Source organism: Peromyscus leucopus, chromosome 5 (genome assembly GCF_004664715.2).
Source record: "Peromyscus leucopus breed LL Stock chromosome 5, UCI_PerLeu_2.1, whole genome shotgun sequence".
Lineage (NCBI taxonomy): Eukaryota > Metazoa > Chordata > Mammalia > Rodentia > Cricetidae > Peromyscus > Peromyscus leucopus.
This window is the reverse complement of record NC_051067.1, coordinates 75375709-75400679: the sequence shown is the minus strand read 5'-3', so window position 1 is coordinate 75400679 and position 24971 is coordinate 75375709. Positions and strand designations below refer to the sequence as shown.

At 51.6% G+C, this 24971-nt stretch overlaps 1 protein-coding gene across 1 annotated transcript in view; it reads right to left on the bottom strand.

Moving 5' to 3' along the window:
* The window catches only part of Cacna1a (calcium voltage-gated channel subunit alpha1 A), a 295083-nt gene that overhangs the window by 106435 nt on the left and 163677 nt on the right, over window positions 1–24971 (bottom strand). The window contains exons 6-8 of the mRNA XM_037206465.1: window positions 17097–17188; window positions 12935–13087; window positions 8361–8554 (exon numbers count right to left, since the gene is read on the bottom strand). Coding sequence (XP_037062360.1) covers window positions 8361–8554; window positions 12935–13087; window positions 17097–17188 — 439 coding nt within the window. The remainder of the gene's footprint in view (window positions 1–8360; window positions 8555–12934; window positions 13088–17096; window positions 17189–24971) is intronic.

Genomic DNA, 24971 nt, shown 5'->3' with positions numbered 1-24971 from the left:
CATGCATGTGTGACTCCTAGCCAGACACAGAATATATATGTTGTATATTCTTCTAAGATAAAATCAGCCACTTCAGAGGGAAGTTTCTTAATAGACACAGGATGTTCTAAGGGGAGGTGAAACATTCCACCTTGCAGGGAAGCTCCTTAACTTCAGGAAGTAAACAACTCAAAGATTTTAGGAAGCCCCAGAAACCGACCAGATTCGCTAGGCCCTTCTTTCCCCAAGTGTATATAAGGGCTGTGGACAGACTCTCAGACACGCTGAGCTGTCTGGAAGAAGTCCAGATCAGACAAGTCGCTTGGGAGAGATTCAGATCACTGAGCCGCCTGAGAGTTTCTACCTGTCGACCTGGCTGCAGGTCCAGTGCATTCGAGGTCTCCAGTTTTTGTGGGCTGTCACCATCACTTGGGTGTGCTTTTTGAGTCATTTTTGTTTCTTTAAGTAACCCCTCACCCACACTCCTGTAAGTAACCCCAGTAAAACTTACTGGTTCACCAAACTGGACTTCGGTGGTGTCTGGACTTTGGATCGCTATCTGAAGTGGGTAGATGTTTGTTTACATTTCTCCATGAACAGTGTCACACAACAGCATGTTACACTCTGTAGCCAAACAGCACGAACGCAAAGAAGAGGCTAACTAACTATGGTGTGAAGGTACCTGTGACCCCAGCTACACTGGAAGCTGACGCAGGAAGACTTGAGCCTAAGAGTGCAAGGTCAACCTAGGCAGCACAGACTGTCTCAAAGACTAACCACCTGCTTCAATCCAGCCTGGTCCACACAGAGAATGGAATTCTAGGCAAGCCAGACCGAATATGAGACCCTGCCTAAAAAGTAACAAAGTTAAAACAGGGCTGGGAGTACTTAGAAGAGCACTGGCCCCCACAAGACACTGAGTTCCATCTTCTGCAATGTGAGAAAATAATATTGCAGAATTAGATATATCTATTGTTAATGTATTTACTCAAATAATTAAAACAAAAAGTCACTTTTAATCACGGCCGCAGACAGGATTCTGGAGAAAATGAATAGCCGAGACCCCAGTCCACAGCCTGTTCTGCCAAGCCTGGCACCCCAGTGCTTTGCTCTGAAGGACTCTGAAGAAAGAAAGAGTCACTGGAATATGCTGGACAGAAGGTACATGGCTCTGCGTTCCTCTTGGCACCGTGGAGCTGAGAGCTTCTCGTTCGAGTTCCTCAGGCTAAATATAGTTCTGGGAGCCAGCGCCAGCAGCAGCCAGCTAGAAGAAGGGCTCTGGGCTGTCACATGGCGTGGCTCATATGGGGACATGGGGTGGAGGAGGGGCGGTGAGGTACCCTGCCTCAGTTGCAGCCGTCCACACTGAACGCCCTGAGGCCTGTGCGACAGTCGTGGACATTTGGCTTACTGAAACTGACAAAAATCCTCTCGTGAATTCCAAGAAGGAGAGTACAACCATTTGTCCTCAGGTGGGAAAGCGGAAGCGCAGAGAGGCACACTCACATACTCACTGGCTTGTGGCTCCGAGTCTCCCGTGAGGGCGTCTAAGCCGGAACTCCCAGGTCCTGGGAGCGACACTCACATCATCAGGGAAGGCCCTAATCCTGTGATCAATGTCCTTTCATAAAGAGGCCGTCAGGACAGAGACGGACAGGCAGAGACGGAAGGGGCAACGGGAAGGGGGAGGCGGGGGTGAAGCCTGTCAGTGAGGAAGAGACAGGAAGGGTTCCCTACAGGTGTCTGAGGGGCGCGGCCTGCTGTCAGCTCCGGAGTGAGGTCAGGACACATTTCTGTCGTTTAAGTCACTCAGCTTGTGGGAGGAAGGGACAGGGAAAGGACATGTCTTTTAGAGACACAGCCCTGGTGCCGCCTCACGTAGCCTCTGAGTGGCACAGTCTTTCCAGGTTTGAGTTCACCCAGTGGTGAACCCCTCGAGGAGGCCAGCACCCCCCTATCAGGTTCCCGGTGGTGAACCCCTCGAGGAGGCCAGCACCCCCACAATCAGCTTCTCAGTTGGGACCATCCTCAACACAGCACTGTTTTGGAAAACATGTTGTATGCGAATAGTCACTGTGATAAAAACAAAACAAAAACAAACAAACAAACAAACAAACAAAAACAACAACAAAAAACTCCTAACAAAAGCAACCCAAGGGGAAAGTGTTTCACTCAAAGTTCAGCGTCCAGTCCCTCACTGTGGGGAAGTCAAGGCAAGAGCTTGGAGCAGGCGCCACACCGCAGTCAGGAAGCAGAGCGGCAGGGGCAGGGGCTGGCTTTGTCCCCGCCCCCCCCTTTTTTTTGGTTTTTCAAGACAGGGTTTCTCTGTGTAGCTTTGCGCCTTTACTGGAACTCACTCTGTAGCCCAGGCTGGCCTCGAACTCACAGAGATCCGCCTGGCTCTGCCTCCCGAGTGCTGGGATTAAAGGCGTGCGCCACCACCGCCCAACTGTTTCCCCTTTTTATACAGTGCAGGTCCCAGCCTAGGAATGGTTTATTCTCCTTGGTAGTCACTGAGGTTTTCTTCCTCAGAGAATATCATCAAGACAGTTCCCCCTCCCACCCGAGCTGGGCAATGGTGGTGCTCACCTTTAATCCAGCACTTGGAGGCAGTGGCAGGAGGATCTCTGTGAGTTCAAGGCCAGCCTGGGCTACCCAGGGAGTTCCAGGACAGAAAGGGCTACACAGAGAAACCCTGTCTTGAAAAAACAAAAGAAAACAAAAAACAAAGGCAGTCCCTCCCAGGAATGCCTAGAGGTGGGTCTCCAGGTGATTCCAGGTTCTGTGAAGTTGACAACACTCACTGTCTTGTCATGTTCTCGGGTCCTGTAAGTAATCCCCCATTCATGTTTCTGTAAGTTTCTCCACACCCAGACACCCGTGAGTAAGCCCAGTAAACATGTTGTTGATTTGCCAAACCGGACTCTGGTCGAATGGCTCCTTTGGCTTCTCGTAGGTTCTCTAGCTGGAGTGAAGAGACCTCTGTTTATTTCCCTAGGAAAGGTTAACACAGCACACAGGTGCACAGGAAAACGGCTTCCCTGTCGTCCTGCTTTGCGACTGCTTTTAACTCCGTCCCTTCTGGCCGCGCTCAGTGCTCTGTCTCATGGTGAAAATGAGTGGCCCCAAGAGCTGGAGGACTCTGACTCATGAAGAGTGCCGAGTCTAGTGTGGCGCCTGGCGCTCAGTGAGCACTCGATAAATACTCTTCAGGCAAATTAATGGCTAAGTCCCAGAGAAATCCTGAGGTGCCTCTGCCTTATGGTTTATTTCCCTCTGTTTTCCTTCAGCCTGGTTCATTCAGAAAAAAAAAAAAAGCCAGAGAAGATGTAAGGAAAAAGAAAAAACCCTCAGTTTAAGAAAACAATCGGGGCTGGAGAGATGGCTCAGAGGTTAAGAGCACTGACTGCTCTTCCAGAGGTCCTGAGTTCAATTCCCAGCACCCACATGGTGGCTCACAACCACCTGTAATGAGATCTGGCGCCCTCTTCTGGCCTGTAGTCATACATGCTGTATACAAAATAAATAAATAAATCTTAAAAAAAAGAAAAGAAAAGAATCAACTCCATAGTTTCTGAGATAAAGATGCGGTGGATTTGACCACGAAGAGCCAAGGTTTGGCAGTGACCCTGAGGGAAGCAAAGGCCCAGTCTACACGCGTCAACACCTTGATTCCCGACTGTTGTTACTTTTCGGGGGGCGTCCTTTCCCCATCCACTCCCGGCTTGGATAACCAGCAGTCCGTTGTTCTGTGAGGCCCGTCAGCACCTCGGCTTCCTCGGTTCCCTTTCTTCCTTCACTTCCCCTCCCCCACTGTGCGGCTTCAGTGTTGCTCACGAGGACCAGGGCAGTCCCGCCTCCCTCTGGGATTTTGTCCTGGTGTCCACTGGACTGGGTTACCGTCTGGGAAGACCCATGGGCTACCCTCACCTCCGTCAGGTCTTCTCGGGAGGGTTTCCACCTGACCCTTGGATAGCCTGTGACCCTTGACCGCCTCACTGCCCTTAGGTCATATGACTGTCTCACGCCATCTCAAGTGCACCACATCTACATGTTTTCTTTAATATGTGTGTGTATGCGTGTTCATGTGCATGGCTGGGTGAGGGAAGCCACGGCTATCATTCATCCGGACAGTTGTCCACCTCTTTTGAGATAGGGTCTCTTACTGGTCTTGGCCATGCCCAAGTAGGTGAGAATTCTCATCTCTGTCTCCACAATGCTGAGGCATGGGGCACCTTGCCTGGGAATCAGACTCAGACCCTCCTGACAAAGTTCTTACTGACTAAGGTTCTGAAAAGTGAAAATGGGACTGGTGTGCAAGCCGGTTCTGTCCGTGTGAGTCACACCGAGCATAAAATAGTCTGTGCCCGCCGTCTTCGATCTAACGGTCATCTGTTTCACCCACTAGAACGCCAGCTCCTCAGAGCCTGAAATGTCACCACACAGGAGGCGTTGCCAATACACACGCATACAGTAGGCATTCATAGGGTGCTGCATGTAGTTGGCATTCAATGAGTGCTTGCTGGATGAATGAGTGGTTGGCAGTCCTCCAGAATCACCTGATTTGAAATGGGACAAGTATCTGTGAATGAGAGAAGGCTCAGGCCACAGATTCATCCCCGCTGTTTGTGATCATTAGTCAAGAGGTGTGAGTCTATTAACAGACAGCAAGCAGTTTTCCTGTTTCTTCCCTGACATTAACCAAGGGAAAGAAATGGAGTAAAAGAGGCTTATGGGGAAAGGCACAGAGAAGAGGAAGGAAAGAAAAGAGGAGAAGAAGGAGAGAGCAAGGAGGAGGGGAGAGGAAAGAGGAGAGACAGGGATGTATCTGCAAATTAACGAACAGAAGAAAGACATATGGGGAACAAGACAGAGAGGGGTAGCCGCAAGGAGCAGTGGCCAGTGTTGGATTAGAATCCCGTTTGCTTGTAACTGTCCGGAGACTCAGCGGACTGATCTCACTCATAAGTCTCAGTTTCTCATCTGGAGGATGGTACCAAAAACACATATTAAAAAACAAAACAAAACACTTCTTAACACAGGGCTGGGTGGTTGTTGTTGTTTTGTCTTTTCCCTGGGACAGGGTCTCACTATGTAGCTTTGGCTGGCCTGCAGCTACTGTGTAGACCAGGCTGGCCTCGAACTCACAGAGATGCACCTGCCTCTGCCTCCCGAGTGCTGGGATTACAGGCGTGGCACACTTGGCACAAGGCTTCTGTCTTAAAGATTTTTATTATTTCAGTGTGTGTGTGTGTGTGTGTGTGTGTGTGTGTGTGTGTGTGTGTGTGTGTGTGAGATATGTGCACATGAATGCAAGAGTCCACAGAGGTCAGAGGTGTGAGATCCCTCCGGAGCTGGGGTCACAGACAGTTGCAGGCTACCTGATGTGGGTACTGGGAATTGAACTCAGGTCCTCAGGAAGAACAGTATATGTGCTCTTAACCACTGAGCCATCTCTCCAGGCCCACGCAAAAGGCAGTTTTTGAATCTCTAATTTTGGGCAGCAAGGTGGTGTTAGGCTGAGCCAAACATGGAGGCTGAGGATTTCGGTTACTTATAAACTGTCCCTTTCTGTCCACATCAACTGCAGGGGCCACTGTGGGGGCCACTGAGTCTCAGAGTGCCACACAAAGTCTTTGAAATGTGGCACTGCCACAAAACCATGAGACTTATGTGACCCACCGCCACATGACCTGCTGCTGCAGGTGGCTATTGACACTCCATAATGGTTTTAGGAAAAAACCCTATTTCTCTATCTCTCTATATCTGTCTGTCTGTCTGTCTGTCATCTTATGTGTTCTCTCAGAGGTCATAAGAGGGCATCAGATCCCCTAGAGCTGGAGTTATAGGGAGTTGTGAGCCACCCAGTGTGGGTCCTGGGGAAAGAACCCAGGTCCTCTGCAAGTGCACTTTTAACTTCTGGGCCTTCTCTCCAGCCTTCTTTGGTCTTGTATTGAGACGGTGTCCCTCTCTAAGTAGCCCAGGCTGGTCTCAAACTCTCCACCTCCTGTCTCAGCCTCCCCAGTGCCCAGGTGACAGCTCTGTGCCAGCACATCCAACTCACAAATCTGTTTTAAAGATAGTTTATGAGAATTGCAATATACTTGGTTATCTCTATCTTGCTGTATGTATATGTACATGTATGACTGTATATGTATGTATGTATGCATGTATTTGTTGTGTGTGTGCCTGTGTGTATTCGAGTGTGTGCATATGTATACATGTGTGCATGTATTAGATGTATGTGCCTAAATGTATACATACGCATGTGTGCATGCATGTACTTGTGTTTGCCTATGTGTATTAAGTATACATCTGAGGCAGATAAGACCCAACAGCAACATATGTGTATGTATGTATGTATTTGAGTATTACATGTATGTGTACATGTGTTTGTGTGTGTATGCATGTGTACAAGTGTTTGTGTGTGTATGCATGTGTACATGTGTTTGTGTGTGTATGCATGTGTACACATGTTTGTGTGTACACATTTGAGTATTACATGCATGTGTACATGTGTTTGTGTGTGTATGCATGTGTAGGTCACAGGACAACTTTGGGTGTTGCACTACAGCTTTATGCATGGATTCTGTGGGTCAACCTCAAGTCCTCATACTTGTGTGGCACGTAATTTCTCATCTGAGCCATCCTTCCATCCTCGTCCTGTTTTTTAAAAAGAAACTCTATAAATGAATTTAGCTTTGACCCTGTAATCCCCCTTCCGGGACGTAGACCCTTCAGACTCAGTCTGCATCTACAAAAGCTCGACAAACCCAATAGTGCTCAGGGCACCGCCTGGTCGTGGGGGGGGGGCACCCTGACATTTCTCTGCGAGGGACTGAGCATGTAAACCGCGGGGCAGCAGCAAAACTCAATACTATGCTGCTACACAAAGAATACGAAATCTGTCTTGCCACAAAGAACATTCTAGAAATTGTTATGAGAGAGGAGTGATGGAAAAAGTGCAGAGTGACCCCATCGTGCTAAGAGGGACAATTCAGATTTTTTAAAGATGTGTGTGTAGTATGTGTGCAATGTGTGTATGCACATGTCTCGTGCCTGTGTGTGCAATATGTGTATGCACATGTCTCGTGCCTGTGTGTGCAATGTGTGTATGCACATGTCTCATGCCTGTGTGTGCATGCAGAGGCTGTAGCTTGACACTGAGTACATTCTAATATTGAACAGGGTCTCTCACTTGAACCTGGTTAGTCTGGCTGGCCAGCTTGCCCAGGGATCGCATCTCTGCCTCCAGAGCACCACAGCTCCCGGCAGGCCACCACACACATTCGGCATCCACATGAGAATTCACACTTGTGAGACAAGTTCTTTCTCTACCGAACCATCTCCCCAGCCCAGGAGATAGATGTGGCTCTTCTCCTGCAGTCGGTCCTCCATGTCTGCGGTCAGGAATCAACACACGTCTGCCCTGAGCATACTCGGCACACCTCACTCATGGTCCTGAGCTCCACAGCTTACACCACACCTGAAGCACCAATGTAGTGAAGGCTGGCACACCATGATTTGGAGAACAGGGAGGAGTCCAGCTCCCGCCCCATTTCACACAGGGACTGTGAGCAGCCCCGGACCGTGGTGTCAAAGGGGATCTGCAACCGATGGCCGACAGCTGCTGAGGGGTGACGGCCGCACGGGCGTGAGTGAGCGGTGGGGAGATGTGCCATGGCACAGGAGGGCTCACGGTGAGGGACAGTGACTGAGCAGAAGGAAGGCAGGGCAGGACAGAGCGGCCACTTTCCAAGTGTTTCACAGTGACTAAACCCAATATACTCTGGCTCCTAGAACCCGGTGTCTGTCCTGCATTGTAAAGGGACGAGCCAGCCATGGTGTGTGACCTGCACCTCTCTCCCTGCTGTTCATAGTTCTGTTTGGCTGGTGGCTTGTGTAGATGTGTGGAGTCCAATGCGTGTGCCCAGGCTCCAGCCGCATTTGCGCTGGCAGCTGCCTACTGGGGAAGGGGACACTTTCACACACATGGAAGGATCTCACGGAAATGCATGGATTTGAGCTTAGACAAAGAACTTGGGATACCAGGTCATTTAGCATGGACACCAACATCCTCACAGTCACCCCTGGCTCCCATACACTCCATATGTCATGGGAAGGGCATGCCCAGGGCTGTTTGGCATTGCCCAGGCTGGGAAGTCCTACTCCTTTACACATGCTGAGCTCAGGATTGCACATTGAAAGCATATTTAGCACCCGGCCGAGGCACCATTAGGAAGTTCTGTCTAAGGACTATCTGGACTTCTACAGCTCAGGGCTTGCCCAGAGGCCGCTGAGCTTCTGCCCTGGACTTTCCAAAGGCGACCCAGCTCAGGACTCCCCTCCCACGTCACCCCATGCGCTCCAGCAGCACTCACATTGTAGAGGAGATCAGTCCAGCCTTCCATGGTGATACACTGGAAAACAGTGAGCACAGCGAACAGGATGTTGTCGAACTGAGTGATGCCGTTGTTCGGCCCTTCCCAGTACGGCTGACATTTGGTCCCGTTGGGGCAGGTGCGGGCGGGTTCCTCTGTCCCACACGGAGCTGGCGACTCACCCTGGATGTCGTCTAGAAAGGAGAGAGTGGAGAGTAGGAGGGAGAGGCAGGGAAACCCGACAGTGGTTATTGGGATGAAATATGAGTGTCTGGTTTTAGATCTCTTAATTCCTGTCTGCAGCACCAGATTTTTGTTTTTTTTCCAGCTTTCCACCAGTTTAATTCTCTGTTTTCTTTTTCTTTTTTCTTTTTTTTTGTTGTTTGTTTTTGAAACAGGGTTTCTTTGTATAGTCCTGGCTGTCCTGGAACTTGCTCTATAGACCAGGATGGGCTTGAACTCAAGAGGTCTGCCTGCCTCTGCCTCTCGAGTGCTGGGATTAAAGGTGTGCACCACCTCTGGGCCCCTGTTCTTTTCTTAACCTGTTGAAGCTGAGCCATTTTCTTTAAGGCTACAAATTGTCCTTCAAGTACAGTTTTGACTGCATCTCAGAAACACTGTTATGTTATTATTTATTATTGTGAAAATATTCCCTGTGGTGGTGTTAACAGGAATGGTCCCCACAGACTCATGTTCAAATGCTTGGTCCCCAGGAGTGGCACTATTAGGGGGCATGGCCTTGCTGGAGGAAGTGTGTCACTGGTGGGCTTTGAGATGTTAGAAGCTCAAGCCAGGCCCAGTTTTTGCAGACCCACCTTTTGCATCTTGGACCCACATCCTGCATCCCTGGCACCATTACCTGCATCCGGACCCTATCCTGCATCCTAGACCAAATCTTCCATACTGGTTCACCATCATGCATTCTAGAACCACATTCTGCATCCTGAACCCACATCCTGCATCCTGGACCCACATCTTGCATCTCTGGACCCACGTCCTGCATCCTGGACAGCCAACCTTCATCATGGAAAGACATACTGCATCCTGGAACCACATCCTACACCCCTGGACCCACTCTCTTCCTGCTGCCTGTGGATCCAGATGTAGAACTCTTGGCTCCTTTTCAACACCATGTCTGCCTGCTCACCAGCATGCTTCCCACCATGATGACAATGGACTAAACCTCTGAGCCTGTAAGCCAGCCTTAATTAAATGTTTTCTTTTATAAGAGTTGCCATGGTCATGGTGTCTCTTCACAGCAATCGAAACCCTAACTAAGACAGTCCCCAATTTCCATTACTGTTTCTCCTTTGACCCATGGGTAACCAATAAATATTTCTCCGGAAAAACAAACTTGAGAGAGGGGAAGAAAGAGAGGGGGGTGGTTTCCCATATATTTATCACTGATTGCAGCACCGAGTGACTCTGGGCCAGCCTTGCTCATGTCCGCCCCTCCCCTCCAACACACACTCAGACTAAATGTAATTTGAAGGCCAATCCCCAACATCAGATAGTCTCTCTCACAAACAAGAAGTATGCCTCTTGGTTTCCAAATACTTGTGGCGTTTTCTTTCTGGGTTTGACTGGCAGCTGTGTGAGCCATCATACTATACTACATCTTTCCAGTCTTTAACTCCTGGGAGGTGTTCTGTGGTCGGCAGCATGGTCAGATCAGGGCACCATGAAATGTGTGTCCTCTGGGTGTTCTAGAACCTCGCGGACTGTTTTTCTTCACGACATGCATGGTGCCCTGGGGTGAGGGACAGGTACACATGGTTCCTACTCTTACCTGAGGGTAGGAACAGAATGGAGCTTTCTTCCCCAATATCAGGAGATACATTGTGACATGTCAGGAGTGCCAGGGCATGCTCCTTAACACAGAGACCCAACACAGCCTGCAGCAGGGAACAGCTGAACAGGTCGGCACATCCAAATCCCTTGGTACCGAAGAGAATGGGGAGGCACTGAACACTTGGCTCAACCTGGCCACAATTTCACCGTGTAGCTCTAAATCTTGGGAATCTTCCTGCCTCAACCTCCTGATGGCTACGATGGCTGGTTTGAGAAGGCTCAAAACCAAAGACGACAGGCTTGAAAAGAAAACTAACAGCTAAGTGTATAAAAACGCGAGTTTCTGCTCAACAGACATCCGTTTCCTGTGTGCAGCTGACTTGACTGTCCCACTCCAGCTGCCCCGCGGGGAAGGGGACCACACGTGACCCCCACTAGATGGAGTCATCCTGTCAACAGCAGGGAATGTGTCGGGGCAGTGAGTGGCTCACAGCTGTCACCCCAGCACCCAGGAGGTTGGAAGATGACTGGTTTCGGGCTAGCCTGGGCTATACAGTGAGACTGTCTTAAAACAAGACGAAGACGAAACCAACCAAAAAACAAAACTAATAACACCCCCCCCCCAAAAGTATAAAATAAACAAAGGCAACAAAAAGGCCTTGCTTCTAGTGGAGACAGCCAGGCTGACCACACTAGACCTACACACAGTGAGTGTGGACAGGAAAGCGAAACCATTAAAGCTTAAGGCTCAGGGTTCCACAGAAGGCCCTAGGAAGATCACTTGTGTCTCTCGAACCTTCTCTGCCCCACTTTCAGTCCAAATCTGGTTCACGCAAACCCCTCTGTGTTCACCTGGTTAATTCTGGTGTCCCCACCTCCTCAGGCCTCCGACAGGCACCCCCTCAATTTTCCTGTGAGTGGGAAGCATGGAGAGAACACACCAGCCTCTTGCCTAGAAATGTGTGTGAGCCAGGGTCTAGTTCAGGCAGGATTCTGGAGGCTTAGCAAACAGGAAGCACTCCACTTTGCCTTGGAGTCTGTGAATGTGTGGGACGGCGGTGGGTGACAGGAAGTGGGCTCCCCGAGTCTGTGGCTGGGAGCTGCCTATCTTTAGCAACAGCATCCAGAGGTGTGCTCGACCCCGTCCCTCAACCCCAGGCGTCGACGCCAAGCACTCCAAGGGTTGATTCGAGAAACACAGCCATCCGGAGTCGGAGAAATTCAGCTATAAATACATTTTAAAATTAGCCTGCTGCCGGGGCGTCTGTGTATCTCTGTCTCTTACTCACACATCTTCCAGTCTTAATTGGGAGCTCTGGATTGCCTCCCGAATCCGGGCTGCTGGCCTCCATGGCTCCACCCACATTTGTCCCCCCACAACCCCACTGGGACCCCAGCCAGCCCTGGTTGGGAAAACAAAACAAAAACAAAAACACCCTGGACACTTCACACAGCCTGAGCTCCTAGGTCCTAAGTTTGGGTTCTTCTGTTTGGGGCTGATAGACACACTCTCTGTCTTCCGCCCGGGTGAGGCCAGGTGCAGAAATAAATCTGCTTCAATTAACACCTTCTTTATTGGAGAAAGAAATAATTAGGCCATTCCGTATTGAGCAAACTTCACAAGCCCAGGAGAGAAGAAGCAGGAGAAAGAAGAAATGAAACCTCCGCCTTCCAGAACAATGTTCCCAGCTGGGACCCGACCAGGACACCATCCTCTGTGGATCTGCTTGGGGTTAGTGGTGCGCTCGGTACCAGGTCACTTCTGCACAATTCTGCTCTTCCCTGGCTCCCTTTCCCAACAAGGCCCCACACCTCTCTGCCCAGGGGCTCATTCTTCCTCTGGCTATGGAAACCCAGACTACCTGCTCTGGAGTAGGTGGTCCAAGTACGAAACACAGGTACCCCCTCTTGGTTGAGTCTTCTTGGTTCTGGGGCCTTAGGCAGCTCGAGTTTGGGGAGTCTAGGATTGAACTGGAAGTGCATCTGGAAGGGCCTGCACCTCCAAGTGTGAATTCAGCATGTGTCTTCCACATTGCTGGTCGGACCTGAGCCCCAGGTACACCTCCATGCTGACCTCTGTGGGACGCAAATCACAGCTCCCTCTGGACTCAGCCTCCCAGGAGTTAGCTAAAGCATGATGGGGCATTGGGTAGGCAGGCAGCACCGGCTGGGTGCTGCGTTCTGACTGGATGAAACAGGATCGTGTCAGAGGCAGGTTTCCCATTGCCTGGGACACAACCTGTCAGGTGCTGGGTTCTGAAGGAGCAGGGCAGGACCCTCCCTTGTTCATTTTCTGTTATCCAGCCCTTGCCTCCATCTCCTTGGTGGGGTACACTCTCTGCTGTCCAGACACCACAGCACTGCTCTGTGCTCACAGGAAAAACCGCTCAAGAGCACACCCCCAGCCCATCTCTCCATGTCTCCCAGGGGTGCCTCAGGGATCACAGCCAAGCAAACCACTTGTCCTCTGGGCTGCCTTCTAGGGCCCCCCAAATGCAACACTGTAGCCATGATCTCGAGGTATCAGAAGCGACTGTGGCCTCTGTCTTTCCTGCAGGCAGTTTAGCCATGCTGGGGATGTATCCAGGGCCTCATGCATGTTTGACAAGACCTGGGCCCCCAGCCAGGCACACAGTCTTCTCTCTGGTGGACTGTAAACAGGCCCATTGCTGTGGAGTCCCAGCTTCCAGGTCTGGGTGGGGGCGGGGAACCAGTGCCTCTGCCTATCTTTTCTGGAGCTTTGTCCCCTGAGAAAGACCTCATATCCCATAGTATGGACCTACCTGTCCCCTCTTCAAAGCAGGTGGTATGAAATTTTCCCATATAAAATTCTAACCCTATGATTGCAAAAATAAGGATTGCAAAAAACAGGAGTAGGCCGATCTGCAGCAGAGGGATCATCGCCTTCATGATTGACTTCAGGACGACTTGTAAACCTGGGGAGACAGAGACCGGCCAGTGAGCAAGCACCCCGCCAAGTGCCTCCCATGGATCCCAGAGTGGGGACGATGAAGAGGAAGGCGGCCACTTCCCCTCCCACAGAAAGGCTTCAGTGTGTATGATCTAGGCTATGCTCTGAGGAGTTTTAGGGCCCAAGGGCCGTCAGCCAGGGCTTTCTAAGCCATTTTCTGAGACGCTCGGTAGCTTTCCTCCACAAGGGGGTGCTGTTTCCCTAAACTGCCCCAAGTCAAGAGGGGCCCCCTTTCCCTTTCCAGGCTCCCTTGTTACCAGCAGGCCTGCAGCCAGCACCTCAACTCCCAGCTCCGAGGCCCAGATTCCCTCTTATCTCCTCAGCTTGCAGCCATGACCCGTGGAGGCGGCTGCAGGCTAAAAATCACCTCCATTGGAGTGGAGGCTCAGGGGGTCGGATTTCTCTGTGGGCTCAAGGGACAGCAAAGTCAGGGTTCACCCGAGTCTGCCCGACACTGGCCTCTCTGTTCTGAGTAATTCCACGGAGAAGGAAGACGTTGAAACGGGGCGGGAGGCGTGGGAGATTTGGATGTGGAGAGTATCAGATCGGGCCCGGGCAAGCCCTTGTCCTCACAAAGTCACTTCAGTGTCTTCCCCTCTCTGGATGTGGCTTTAGGTATTTTTTGAGAGACAGGAAAGGGTTAAATTGAAAATGCTTAAATTTTCATTCTATGTGAAAAACCCCATGATTTTAAACCTTTTAAAAATTTAATTACTTATGGTAATCATTTGTGGAGGTCAGAGGACATCTTTGCTGAGTCAGTTCTAGACTTTTCTGTGGGTCTGGGGGATTGAACTCAGGTCATCAGGCTGGTCGGAGAAGTGCATTATCCATTGAGCCACCAAGCCCACCACAATTCTAAAGCTCAAGGAATGTTAGAACAATTTCTTCCCTTTTCCCTTTCTAGAAGGAAGCCGAATGAGACTTGTAACTTCTTGTGAAGCAGGTCAAATTCTGACCCCAGTCTCTGTGCTGTACAGACCTCCCATAACCAGGAGGCTCCCATGGACCAAGTCTGCTCTATAAAGTGGATGCCATCTGAATAGTCTATACATAGCCTCCTGTATCAATAATCTTGAGGTAACTGTTGGTTTGTTTTGAGACAGGGTTTCTCTCTGTAGCCTTGGCTGTCCTGGAGCTTGCTTTGTAGACCAGGCTAGCCTGCACAGGGCAGACTGAGTGAGGGCCCTTTTCTTGTGTTCTTCATAGGTATGTGCTTTTATTTTCTAAATTTTTAAATGATTTGTTGTTATTTTATGTGTCTAAGTGTTTGGTTTGTAAGCCTGTTGGTGTCCCATCTGTGTGCCTGGTGCCCACAGAGGCAGGAGAAGGCACTGAATACTCTGGGAATGGAGTTAAAAACAACCATGAGCCTCTATGAGGGTGCTGGAAACTGAAGGACCACCGTCTGGAAGAGCAGCCAGTGCTCTTAACTGCTGAGCCATCTCTCCAGCCCCTAAAGATTTCTTCTTCTGTTTACCTGTTTGCATTTGTGTATGAATTTGTTCAGGTGAGTGCAGTGCCATCGCAGGCCAGAAGAGGGCGCCTCGAGCTGGAGTTACAGGAGGTTGGGAGCAGCCAGACATGGGTACCGGGAACTGAACTCAAGGCCTCTGCAAGAGCAGCTGCCCCAACTCACAAGGTGAGCAGTTTTGCTCTGCCTTGTGCTCCCAACATGATGTGTGGCCTCACCACAGGCCTACCGTAACAGGGCAGATAGAGCACTGGCTGAAACCAGTCCTGAGGTGAGCAAACCTTTCTTTCTCTAAGTTGATTCTTGTGGGTGTTCCGTTATAGTTACAGAGGGCTGACTACCGCAGACTCTCAGAGAGCCCAGGGCTGGTGCGATGGTGTGGATAAGTCCACCCAAAGGCCACTGGCTAACGTCCTGCTTCCCAGCCTGTGGAGTAAGTGGGGTGTAGAGCTTTAAGGGGTGGGCTTCATGGTGGGGCTTCATGGGAGGGTGCTGTCCCTGTGTGTAAGGCTTTTGATTTTCTGCGTTCTGGCGACCATGTGGTAAGCCACTGCCTATGAGTTCTCACCAAGATGTGTTGCCGGGGCCATGAGCCCAAAGCAAGGGGGCATGACTAAGGATTTGAACCTCCCAAACGGAGCAAAACCAAAACGTTTCTCTGTTTTTCAGTTTTTTCCTTTGCTTTTATTTATGTATATGGGTACTTTGTGTGCGTGTGTTTGAGTGTATCGGGGCAGTGTCTGTGGAGGCCAGGAGAGGGTTTTTGTATTACAGACAGTTGTGAGCTGTCATGTGGGTGCTGGGAACTGAACCCAGGTCCTCTGGAAGAGCAGCCAGTGCTCTTAACCACTGAGCCATCTCTCCAGCCCTCCCTTTTCATATCCATCCTTCCATCTATCTGTCTATCTATCTATCTATCTGTCTATCTATCTATCTATCTATCTACCTACCTACCTACCTACCTACCTACCTACCTACCTACCTACCTACGTGAGCACACGTGCCAGTGAACACGTTCCGGTCACAGGATGACTTGCAGGAATGGCGGCTCTCCTTCCCCCATGTGGGTCCCAGGAACGGCACTCAGGCCAGCAGGTGCCTTTACTTCTTGTTCCCTCCCTTCATCTCGGGCGTTTCGTGGCAGTAACAGAAAGCCAACACTAGCAAACACCCGGTCACCCTACTCACCGGGCCTCCTGTTAGTACTAGCTAAGTCTCCTGCTCTTAACCTAATGGGACACAGGAGCCGGCGGGCACGCAGAGCTGGCCATGGGCCCCTTTTCCTGTAAAAGGAACATGCTGGTGGTCAGCTGAGAAATCTCTCTTCGTATTTTCATTTTAAGTTTTCTCATGGTGCTGAGGGAGAAGCCAGAAACCATGATGGCTAGGCAAGTACTCTACTACTGAGAGACACCAGCCCCACCAGAGAAACCTCTTTACGTCTGGGTGGGAGTGACTCTGATCAGTGAGGCCGACACACTGAACACAGTGACGATAACAGAGCCTAACGCCGCGGCTGTTCTGGAGACGAAGAGTTCAAAAAACTGGACATGTAGAACTCCCAGGGACAGTGGAGTCCTTACTTGTTTAATCATCTGTGTGTGCGTGCGCATGCACGTATGTGGAAGTTAGGGGCCAGCGCCAAGTGTCTGCTTCCAATCTCACTAAGCCTGGCACCCGTCCATTCAGCCAGACCCACTGGCCATGCGCTCCGGAGAGCCTGTGCCTCCACAGTCCCAGAGCCAGAATGACGGACATGCACCCCACACCCGGCTTCCCCACAAGAGTGCTCTGTGATCAAACTCAGGTCCTCGCGCTTGCGTGGTGAGCATTCTGCCATCTGAACCACCTCCCGGCCGCCCAGAGTAACTGCTTTCTGCTTTCTATCCGGGGAGACTGTGGGGTAGAAACAGCCCTCTGCCGGCGTTCGGCTTGGGGCTGAATCCTGAGCCCTCTCCGTGGTGTGTGAAGCCCAGGCATCCCTGAAGAACAAGAGAGCAGGAGAATGTGCACGGACCCTGTGCTCATCCCACCCACCTGTCAAGGACTCCTCTGGGCCTTGCCCTTCTCACCTGTGCAGTGGGTATCCACCACCTAAGCACAGCGGAGAAATGAGAGCACAGAGGCTCTTCCTGCAGTGCTCTGCTCCAGGCAGTAAGTGCCGCAGGCTCACCACCCAGGCACGGAGTTCCACTTGCTAACTCTAACTCAGCCCTTCTTTGTCATGTGACCCTAATCCAACTATTCAGACACCTGAGCCTACGTGCTCCCCTTAAAACTGAGGCATCGGCATCCTTTATACAACAGGTTGTGGGTGCTGAGGGAACTGTGTGCAGAACACGACTCCCGTAGACTGCAGGCGCTCAATAAAGGGGTGAGGTCTCTGGTTTGCTCCCAGAGACCACCTAGACCTGATTCCTGGGAAACCCCTGAGGGGCATCCTGCCCTGATGGGAGCGGGGCCCACGCAGCGCCTTCTGGAAGGATGGAGACTCACGCACTTGGGATTCCAGACACCAGCTTGAGTGGTCGCAGCACACGTACTGCCCTCAGTGTCCGTAGGTCAAACTCCGTCCCGACAGTGGCCAAGATGCTGCAGGAGAAAGCGACAGTGAGACGTGGGGCAGGGCAGGTGGATGGGCAGGCGCATGGCACCAGCAGCTTCCCACTGGTGACCGGACACCATCAGGTCAGTTCTGTCGCCTGCCAGGTGACAGTAATGGTTCTTGTCTTACGGAGTGAGAGGTGACTGGTAGCCATTTTCTTCTGTGTGTGAGGTAGATGTGTACCCGTGGGGAGGGTGCAAACCTCTACTCCCAAGATGCTCATGGGCCAGCTAGGCTGGAGCACACAGGAGAGCATGTGACACCCTGTTCTCTTTTCTCTTTCTCCACAACATGCTTGTTTTATATATGATAAAGACATGTCTGCGCGCACGTGCACACACACACACACACACACACACACACACAATTTTTGAGACAGTGTCACACTGTATAGCCTTGGCAGGCCTGGAACTAACTGTATAGACCAAGCTGGCCTCACACTCACAGAGATCCTCCTGCTTCTGCCTCCCAAGTGCCAGGAGCAAAGGCGTGCGTGTGCCACCACACACAGCAAATATACATATATTTAAGACAGAGTGTCAAAATGTAGCAAGCTTATTATGTAGCCCAGGCTGTCCCTGAACTGACAGGAATCCTACGGTCTGCCTTCCAGGTGTGGAATTGCAAGCTCGAGACAACAGGCCACCCCCCCCCACACACTCATACCCACCCACCCACACATACACACACACACTCACCCCCCTCTACACACACACACACACACTCACACCCACCCACCCACACCCACACCCACTTTTTTGAAAACAGTGTGTGATCAATTAGCTCAGGCTGGCCTGGGCTGTGCTCTTCTGACGTCACAGACTCCTGACTGTTGGGATTATGACTGTGCAGTTCTGGACTTCTTCAGATTTCCTCTGACAGGCGCCATTCTATTTCTGAGCCTCACTTTCCTCTTTCTGTGCAGACAGAAGCTGTTGCTCAGTGTGTGCAACAGAGTCATGGGTCTCTGTGTGTGTGGAGGAAGCTGAGAGAACCCAGCAAACACATCAAATGTCAGAGTGCTGTGTACTGAGGAGAGAAACGCGGAGAGAAAGGCGCACTGGGGACAGTGTCAGAGGGGAAGCGGCGGCATTTACATCAGTACAGGGGGCTGCTCTTTACCACCGGGGAGGGGACCAGCTCAGTGTTCTTATCCAGGTTGGGCTGGGCCGTGGCTCAGGGGCAGAGACCTGCCTAGGATCCCCAGTGAGGGGCAGGGGTGTGGCTCAGGGGCAGAGACCTGCCTAGGATCCCCAGTGAGGGGCAGGGGTGTGGCTCAGGGGCAGAGACCTGCCTAGGATCCCCAGTGAGGGGCAGGGGTGTGGCTCAGGGGTAGAGACCTGCCTAGGATCCCCAGTGAGGGGCAGGGGTGCAGCTCAGGGGTAGAGACCTGCCTAGGATCCCCAGTGAGGGGCAGGGGTGTGGCTCAGGGCAAGAGCGTTTGTCTAACATCCACATGACCCTGACTTTCATCCCAAGTGGAGGGAGGAGAGGACAGACCAGCACTGCCCAGGAGGAATCTAGAGCTGCAGAGGGAATTTTACCTTTTCCATATTAAACAAATAAAAACAAACAGGTGGCATTAATCCCACAATATAATTATCTTCCTCTATGCAAAGTTCGATGGTTCTCTGTCATCCACAGCGGATGCTTCCAGGTCGACCCAGCCCCATGCTGAAACCCAGGATCCACATTCCATCTGTGAAATGCTGTGGTGTTTATGTCAAACCTGCACAAGCCCTCCTGTGGACTGTGTGTATGGGCACACACGTGCCACAGGCCACTTGTGGAGGTCAGTGGACAACTTCAGACACGGATCCTTGCCTCTGCCCTTGTTTGAGACACAATCTCTTCCCTGCTGCTTCATTAGACACACTGAGGTTAAGGGCATGCACCACTACACACAGATTTTTTCAGACAAGTTCTTACTTTGTAGCCCATGTTGGTTCTGGAAGTGGGGGCAATTCTCCTGCCTCGACTTCCCGAGTGCTGGGATAACTGGTGTGAACCACCATTCCCAGCGACAAGCCCTCCGAGCTACAATGCCCTGCTCACAATTATTATTACTTATTATCATTTGTGGTGCTGGGGACGGAGCCAGGGCCTCCGCTGTGCTGAGCAAGCACCCTGCCACTGAGACCCATCTCCAGCTCTTGGCTCTTTGAGACAGATTCCCACTCTGTACCCCGAGCTGGCTCTAAACCCGTGATCTTTCTGCTTCAGTCGCCCAGGTGCTGAGACCACAAGCACAAGCCACCGTAGCAGTTGGGATTGTACTGCCTTAGAACCCCATCATGTCCCTTGTCTGCTCCCACCTTCCTCAGCAAAGGATGAAGCCCTCCTCGTGATCCCCAAAGCCCTGAAACACTGGCCCATCCCCCACCCTCACCCACTCCCCGTCTTCTTGCTGATTCTGCTCCAGCCTCCCCAAACTTCTTTAGTCTTCAAAGACACAAAAGTCCAAGGCTACCCTTGGACTAAAACAAACAAACAAATAGTAAGATGGAGCAAGGCCTCAGCCTAGGGGTGGGGGGACTGGGTATGAGGGCCGGACACAGGCAGGGCAAGGCCTCAGCCTGGGGGGGAACTGGGTATGAGAGCCGGGCACAGCAGGGCAAGGCCTCAGCCTGGGGGTGGGTGGGCTGAGTATGAGAGCCGGGCACAGCAGGGCAAGGCCTCAGCCTGGGGTCTAGTGTTGGAGCCGGGTATGGGCAGGGCTGGTGTTGGGTGTGACATTGACCCAAGGTCATGACACAGGTTCAAGTCCCTTTCTGGCTCCTGATGCAGAAGGCAGGAAAGAGGGATATGAAGACCCCAACGGGAGAGCACAGAGCCGAGGAGCTCAAATCCAGGGCACAGTCATAAACGCTCAGACCTAGGCTCAGTGCCACCCCGAATGTGCTCACTGTGAGACCTTGGCCTTGGCTGGCCCAGGCCTCAGAACGGCAGAAACACTGACTTCTCTCGTGGCCAGCGCCACTTCAGTTACTCCCAAGATGTTGGAGCTCCTCTCCCCTTGCCCACGTGCCCAGAAAGATGGTAGGAATTGGGAGAAACCAGGAGGCTTCGTCCTGGGGTCTGTGGGGACAGTGGGGAGGTTGTGGAGCAGAGGGAAGACAAGCTTGACACCTGAGAGGACAGATTGGCGGTGATGAAGCCTGAGCTAGGAAGGAGCTGTGAGACTGGCCGGCCGGCCAGCGTAATGAGGACTGGAAGTAGGGCAGAGGCGGTGGGAGTACAAAGGAGGCCTTGGGTTATATATAGCTGCCATTAACGCTGTGCATCAGGGAGCCTGCCTGGGTGCGCTGCATCCGGCCTGCATCTGAGGCCGTCAGCTGCTCACGTCCCATTTTACAGAGGAGGATGCCAAGACTCCCAGAAATCAGTGTCCAAAGATCTGAGTCACACCAAGAAGGAACTCGAACTCAGACCCACAGGTGTAGACAGCCTCAGGGCCCCACCTCGCAGAACTTGACCCTCAAGGGACTATCTGGGTGGGGAAGGGGTCACGGTGGAGAAGAAAAGACACCCATCTGTTTGTTCAACAGAAACTTAGCTACCAGAGGACCCAGTGAGCAGCTGGGGGGAGAGGCCGGTGGAGAGGAGGATGGCGTGAGCATCCAAGGAGGAAGTAAACGTTGTGTGGGAAAGGAAGGGGCCGAGGTGACGCCAAGGTTTGGTGTGGGACAAAGGGCTGGTGCCTACAGAGCTGGGAAGAGCTAGGAAGGAGGAGGTTCACGGGATATCAGGACTGAGGGTGGGCATGCCGAGTCGGAGATGCCTGAGCTAAAAGCCTTCCGGTAGTGCCAGGCACCATGACCACACCTTTAATCCCAACACTCGGGAGGCAGAGGCAGGTGCCTTAAAAACAAACAAACAAACAAGACAAAACAAAACAAAAAAATCCAAAAAACCAAAACCAACTAACCAAACAAACAAAAATTTCCAGTAGCTTCCACGAAACTTGCAAGAAAATCTACCATAGCCACGGGAGCTTGCTTGCCTTGGTCCTTGCTGTCCCCACTGAGGGCTCCCCCCCACCCCATCTTCCCGCTCAGACATCAGGAACATTGTGGCCCCCAGGGGTCTCTTGTCCGTCACCTCCTCAGTGCCAGCTCTGAGAGGACAGTCACTTTTTTTCTGGCAGAGGCTGCAGTACCTTATGCTCCCTAAATATTTGGTGGGTGAGTGGTACAGCGTGACAGGGCAGAGTGACAGGCTACTGAGCATCCCCAGCAGATGGGTGCGGTGGGAAAGGGACACCTGGAGGAGTAACAGGAAGTAGGAAGCAGGTGTGGTGAGGGCTGCCAATCACAGCCCTCGGGAGGATGCTGCAGGAAGATCGCCGAACAGTCAAGATGCAAAGAGTGTGCGGACAGAGGTGGGAGAGAAGACTGCGTGGAGGACAGTGGCATCCTTGAAGGCCAAGGGCTTCTGAGAAGGTGGTCACTGCTATCCAGAGCAGCACCAATAGGCCACAGGATAGGGCAGCCACCCCCACGCCAGGTTTCTAACTGACGTGAGAAGAGGCAGTTCTCAGGCCAGACAACAGTACATGTGTTTATTTACGATTTATTTTACTTTTAATCATGTGTATGTGTATATGCATGTGAGTGAAGTTGCCTGTGGAGGGCAGAAGAGGGCACTGGATCTCCAGGAGCTGGAGTTACAGGCAGTTGTGAGCTGTTCAATATGGGTGGTAGAGATCAAACTTGGGTTCCCTGTAAGAGAAGCTAGAGTTCTTAATTGCTAAGCCATCTCTCCAGCTCCTGGGTCCTGGGTACATGTATTTACATATCCTGGAAGGACACCAATGGCAGGTTCCTTGGATTCCAGGAGCTGGGCTGATAGGGAGCCACTGGCCACACAGAGCTTCATTTTAATGTGTGTTTACAGAAGACCATATTACTTACAGAGACAGAGTCTTACCATGAGCTCAGGCTGACCTTGTGCCTCCAAGTGTTAGGATTAAAGGCTTCCTCACAGCGTTTAAATATACATTTAAGTTGACTTAAACAACAACAACAACAACAACAACAAATCCCTTATAGCAGTCGCTCATGGAGCACCTGCAGCCACACGTGAGCGCATAGGAACACAGAAACTACATTGGACAGTGGTGCTCCAGCATGGTCACCCTGGGAGGACAGGGATTCCCATCAGTACCTAGAGTTATGTCTGGCATACATTAGGCACTCAATAAATGTTTGCTAAATATATGAATGATGGAGAAGTGAAGGCACACACCTATGGAGGCAACAGACTCCTCTAGAAGAGATGGGAGGCTAAGTCATTTGAAGCAAAGATTCACAGACAACATGAAGTGCTCTCTACTCAGCGGACACCTCCCAGCCTCCATCGGTGGCCGAGTGTGCCTCCCAGCAAAGCCTGAGAAAACGCTCAGCAGTGAATTCTTTCCCTGGATGCCTTGCTATGGGAGTATTGGTCACGTGACCTAGTTACATGCACAACAGACCCCATGTCAGCTGGCTGGAGAATTCTGGGAAAGGGTTTCTCCTGGAAAGAGTCAAATGGCAGGGAACAGCCTCTCCTCTTCCTGCTGGAGGCTGGTTTCTTGGTGTCTATGCATGATGGCTGAGAGACATCTTGGAACAGCTCTTGGCCATAGGGCAACTAAGAAAATCCCCACAGCAAAAAAGCAGGAAGCTGGAAAGACTCCGTACCACTGTGGCTGAGCCACAGACTCAACCCCACAACCAAGTGGCCTCCATACTTCCTGTAATGAAGGTCTGAAAAGGGTCCAAGTCCAAATTCTTCTAAACACAAGTTGTGTGGCTTTGGGCACCTCACCTCAGCTCTCTGGGTCTCAGTTTCCCGACTAAAATGGAGACGGTAACGGTACTTCCTTTACAGGTGGGAGAATTTCTGGGATGTGCTGCCGCATCCTCACCTTGTTCGTTCTGTTATTTACAGCTGGATTCTTTTGGAATCTGCCTCCATCTGGTTACAGCTGTGGGGAGGAGTGTCACTATTCTCTCCCGGTTGGAAGTGGGATGTAGGCATGTACTTCTTTTTCTTCCACGCCCCCTGCATGTGGTGTACACATGTGTGCATGCAGTTGGAGGTGAGGGGTGGATATCATCGTCCATCTCTCTTCCACCTTACTCACCGAGGCACGGTCTCTTCGTCAGACTGGGAGCTGGCACATCTGGCGTTTGCATGAGTTCTGGGGATCTGAACTCCAGACCTCATGCTTGTGTGCCATGTTCCCAGCCCTATCAGAGCGTTTCAACAGAGGCGGTGATTACCATGCGCACGTGAGTGAGGAGCATGTGACAAGGTCTTGGGGTTGAGGCTGGGAGTGAGCAGTGAGGCTATCAGCTGAGAGATGGGTAAAGTGGCAGTGAGCGGAGCAGTGAGCTTGGAAAGCTGTGTGGAGCTGACGAGAGCTTTGAAGGTTCCCTAGCCCAGCTTATGAGGCACCTGCTTTTTAGACTCACAGTCCCAGCCCTGCCAAGGTGAAGCCTGGGAACATGGTTGTTTCTCATTCATCTGGTTGCCTGGCCGATCCTGGGTTATACAAATCCACTTGCTGATATGTGAAGGACCCATGGGCTCCTCCAACATGCCTGCTGGATCCTATTTTTCCCTGAAATGGGACTTAAGCCAGGAAGAAAGTGCCTTAATGGGTGGAAAGATAGGTCTTCATAAAGAGCTCAATAGTGAATGGGGTACATGGCACACACCTTTAACACCAGCATTTGGGAGACACAGGCTGGCGGATCTTTGAGTTCTAGGCCAGCCAAGGCTACATAGTGAGACCATGTGAAAAAAGGGCTCAGGTGAAGAGGCGCTTTCCACCCCCTGCACTCTCTCCACCCTCACACCCTCACACCCTCTGCACCCTCTCCACCCTCTCCACCCCCTGCACCCTCTCCACCCTCTCCACTCCCTGCACCCTCTCCACCCCCTGCACCCTCTCCACCCCCTGCACCCTCTCCACCCCCTGCACCCTCTCCACCCTCACTACCCTCTGCACCCTAGGGCATGGAGCGCCAACTGGCCTTGGCCCTGGGTTTCTGAGCCTTCAGCCTGATGTTCTCTCTCACGTGTCCCACTCAGGGAGCAGGCTGCCGTAGAACAGATGAATGAGGACACTGGGCCCTTTCTCTCTCTGGAAAACTGTCTTGGAGACCCTTTTTCTAAAACCTTCAGAGTTGAACTACTCAGGCTGCTGGGGTCACAGAACAGCTTCACCCCGTGTCTGAGGAGGACGCTTCTCTAGTTCACTCACCCATGTGTCTGTTGCACATTAGCCATTAGCCACATTTCTAAGGTTATTCGTTTTTGCAGTATTGGAGGCTGGAATCTAAAGTGTCATCACAGAGCATGTCCCAGCCCTTCACCGAGGGACTCCAGGCTGGCCCTCTGCTGCTGAGCCACGCTCCAGCCCTTTCCACTCTATTTTTATAATAATTCTGTCTTGTTGGGCAATCAATGTTGAGTTTAATTTGGTCTTGCTGGAATGTGTCCTTGCATAATCACGTCCTGCCCTCTGACAGCATATATTTGTAACTGATATGCCCAGGACGAAGTTAGCTATCATGTGCTGCTGTCTGGTTCTACCCAGAACCATGTCTAACGTGCCATCTAGGGAGGAGCTGACAGACAAAATGTCTGGGGCTCTCACTGGGCCTGGGCCTTGCAGGTGTCTTTTTCAAGCTTGAGGCTAGACCCTGCATGGCCACTGGGCAGCCGCTGAGCATGCTCTGCAGAGGGCCATGTGGCCATCGTGGTCTTCAGCTCCTG